We start from the raw sequence: 4,062 nt of genomic DNA on the forward strand, positions 1-4,062 counted from the left end.
AAGTAAATCCATGAAACCGGCATCACTGCAGGGATAACCATGTCTGTGTTTCCCACCCAGTTATCCGATTATGTCGCGGGTAGAAGTTCACTGCAGCATGATGAGAACCCACTTACCCACTTATTGGTACTGTACCATCAGTGAAATCCTTCCAAGGAGGAGATGCTGTGACAAAAGGATTATTGGCATCGTAAACTACCAAACCTTCCAAGTAGAAGTGACAATGATGACATATCTTCAAAAAATAAATTTCGGACATGATTAACCACATGCTTTCACTAATCACTATATCCACCAACAGAATGAGTAATAGCATACCGAAACAAGCAGCTGAGTACATGGAGTTACTACCTTAACTGTATTATACACTTGTCAACTGTTGTACAAAACGCAAACCATAGGACTAGGTGGCTGAGAGACTACGCATGGTAGCAATCTACAGCAAGATCTGAAGCTAAGAGTTGTGCTCTAATATTCTTCTTCTCTTATGTCAGACCCATTTTGCCATCTCAAGACTGAATCAAACTTTCATTCTTGGGATTAATCTTAGTCAACTATTAAGGGTCTGGACTAGTCACGACTATTATGTGACTAGTTAGTCAGTACTTCACTCACAACTGGACACCTATAGTCCTTGACTCTGAATGGGAACATGTTATGAGTTGTCCAAATCTGATGTGTTTTGCTCTGAATTACGGATATTTGACATGCAAATGTGTTCCTCGGTCCTACTCCTGGACAATATAGGTTATGCAAACATGCTTTCAGTGCAGTAGTATAGTATTTGTAGCAAGTACACTCAACAACATTATATGACTAGCTGTTGACTAATGACTAGTCATGACGAGTCGTTTAGTTGGTACCCCAGCAACTGGAATATATTTAAACCGATTAGTCGAGACGAGTCATTTAGTCGGTACCCCAGCAACTGGAATATATTTAAACCAGTAAAAACTGATTTCTGTTCTCTATGCCACTTCACAAAAGCCATTAATCTAACAATAAGGTTCCAAAAAAGATATAGCAGCTATCACAGAAGCATTCCTAGTGACGTTTCAATATTAAAAATAACATGACACAAGACAAGTATGGAATAAGAAAAACAAATTAATGTGTGTCCAACTCCAAATAGTCTGAGGGAGGTACCGCATGTTAACGCGAAATAAATCTGGATGTCTTCTTGATAGGAGCTTGTTTCACCATTCCTTCTAAATTTGAACAGAATTAGACAGCTGAGGTGTCAAATTCCTGTGCGCCCAAATCAACTCTAGTCTTGATTCCAAGATTAGTTTATGGCATCCTATGAATCTTTGCAGAATCTTATTCAGCAGCATGCATACAGGGCAGAAGTAGAATGATTATAGCTATTTTGGATCTTTTTATAAAATCCACAATTAGCAAATATGTACATTCAGCAAAAGCTACATATGTATGTACATTACAACGCATATAGTATTAGCCCAAATGCCAAAGGTATAACAAGAAATATAACATGTGTACATTGTAAACATGTTATGGAAATAAAAGCCCAAAGGAGAAGGTGTGAAATAAAATAGGCAAGGTTTCACCATGTCCAAGGTTAGCTTGACAGCATATCTAAAGAAGCATGCAAAGAGCAACTACAGCATACTGCCAATGTCATGCTAATATTAATGTGGCCGCCAAATGTTCTACCGCGCACTGTCTTTGTGCGCATTTCGTGCTTCATGGACAACTAAACATAGAAACAAGCGCAATGCAAATTTATCTGTTCAGTAAAGTGGCACAGTCGAGATTACAACATTGAAAACCATAGAAACCATTTGATTTATCTTGAAAGTCAACTTGCGCATGCGTATAAATCACAGCGTTATTCAAACAGGTTCTATGTAGGATTGCATAGCCAAGATTATTCAAACAAGTTGTATGTACGATTGCACAGCCGAGATACAGTGGAAGTTGCAGCAATGAACACTAGGAACCCTTTGATTTAACTTGGGAGTCCCCTTAGGCATGCACATAAATTAGTACCCCCTCCGCTTCAAATTACCTCGTATATGCGGTCTTGTTAGGATAAGCCTTTGAACAGCAATTAAAGAAGTACTTTGAAATATGAATATAATAGCATCGACTTTATGTCACATTAAGTACATACTAATAGAGTAATTGTTGGTCAAAGGCTTGTCCTGATGAGACCTAAGATGTGAAGTAATTTGAAACAAAGTGAATGAATTACAGCATTACTCAGACAAACTGCTAGAGAAGACTGGCCCAATGATAAGCGCCAACTGTTTCAACCATTACATATTTCACAAAGCATTTATAAAAACATATTCTTCTCTCTGAATGAAAACTACAGCATTACTCAGACAAATTGCTAGAGAAGACTGGACTCAATGATATGTGTTACAGCCATTACATATTTCACAAATCATTTATAAAAACATATTGCTTCTCTGCGAGTGAAAACTAGAAAGCTCCACACAGCAGTCAAGCATAGATAACACCAACAGCTAAAACAATAATACCAGAACTTATGGACGAGCCATGGTATGAAGCTAATCGCTGAATCAGTACAAGAGGTTCACCTCCACGCCATTGGAATCTCCCCAACGTCGATTTAATTCCTTCCCAGGGGGAGTGACCGGCATGAGTATGTCTCCCTGAAATCAGACTTATTGGAAGAAGTGAAAATTGACGCATACACTTTCTTGTTTGCATGAGCCGGTGCATGATCTGCAGCCTTAAACCGCTTTGCTGGGGCAGCCTCCCCTTTCTTCCCATTCTCCAACTTCTCAGTGTCTGCAACCGCAGCAGCAGCATGCTTACTCCCACTGAGCCCATTCGCCAGCTTCTTATCCTTCTTCTCCTTCAGCTTCCCTCTCTCCTCCTCCATCCTCTGCCTCAACACGTCCACCTCCTCCTCGGTCCCATTGATGGGCATCTTGTCCATCTCATCAAACTCCTTATGGCAGACCAAACACGAGGACGACTTCACCTCCTTGAGAGCCTTCACGCTCAGCACGTGCCCGCATCCACGGAGCACGAGGAACTGGGACTTGCCGTTGAACTCGAACCCGGTGACCGGGCACTGGAAACGGACCTCCTGGTCCGCCGCGTTGGGCTTGGGGTGCAGGTGGATGGGGATCATGTCCTTGAGCCCGCGGATGTGCGAGAGCGCCTTGGGCAGGCGCTTGTGGATGAGCGCCTCGACGAGGGCCTCCTTGTTGAACAGGTTGCCCAGGCGATCCACGACAGCGGGCGCGGCGAGAGGCTCCCCCGAGAGCGCGCAGCAGGTGAAGCGGGAGAGGCGGGCCTCGTTGGGATCGGCCTTGTCGGGCTTCTTCGCGAGGTACATGGAGAGGTAGCAGTCGCGGGACTCGGCGCAGGTGGACCCGCCATCGCCGCCCCCGCCGCGGAGCGCGCGGAGGCGGAGCTGGACGGAACCGGACGGCGCGAGGGAGGCGACGGGCGCGGAGGGCGCGAGCGGGCGGCCGTCGGTGGTGAGGTAGAAGGAGGAGGAGGGGAGGGGGAGGAAGCCGATGAGATCGGAGACGGGGAGGTGGGACGCCACGGTGAGGTACCGCGGTGGGAGGGACAGGTCGTCGAGGCGGAGGACCACGGCCCGGGTCGCGCCGGTGGCCGGCGCCATGGCTGGTGCGGAGCTAGGGCTAGGTTTTCAACGATGGTGCGCCGGATTTGGGAGCGGGGGTGGCTAACTGAGGCGATGGGATCGGGATGGTTCGGTGCGGTGCGGCTGGCTCCTATGGGAAAGCTGGACGCAGAGGGGGATCGAGAGACGTCAACTCTGACGTCTGTACCGACGGTGAGGTCCGTTCGGCACGCGGAGTGGGCTCGGTTTGTCTGGGGCCTTGGGTTCGGAGTTTTGGACTGAGCTCGACTCGGGCCGGCTAAGTTGACTCTCACTAGTTGATGTTCACAGTCTGGGTTGGGCCAGTCCATTAGCTTTTTTCTTTTGAGAATCGGCCAGTCCATTAGCTTAGGCTGGCCCGTTAGTATGTTTCTGTGTTTTTTATCTTTTTCTTTGGGTTTTTTTCGTTTTGGATTTCTTTGTCCTCTCTT

General features: G+C 46.4%; 1 protein-coding gene across 1 annotated transcript; it reads right to left on the minus strand.

The window, feature by feature from the left end:
• Positions 1 to 2,257: 2,257 nt before the first annotated feature.
• LOC119336511 (replication termination factor 2-like) lies at positions 2,258 to 3,760 on the minus strand. Its single transcript, XM_037608554.1, has one exon. It carries the CDS (start codon positions 3,629 to 3,631, stop codon positions 2,600 to 2,602), a length of 1,032 nt encoding a protein of 343 aa, XP_037464451.1. The 5' UTR covers positions 3,632 to 3,760; the 3' UTR covers positions 2,258 to 2,599.
• Positions 3,761 to 4,062: the final 302 nt, after the last annotated feature.

This window comes from Triticum dicoccoides, chromosome 7B (genome assembly GCF_002162155.2).
Source record: "Triticum dicoccoides isolate Atlit2015 ecotype Zavitan chromosome 7B, WEW_v2.0, whole genome shotgun sequence".
Lineage (NCBI taxonomy): Eukaryota > Viridiplantae > Streptophyta > Magnoliopsida > Poales > Poaceae > Triticum > Triticum dicoccoides.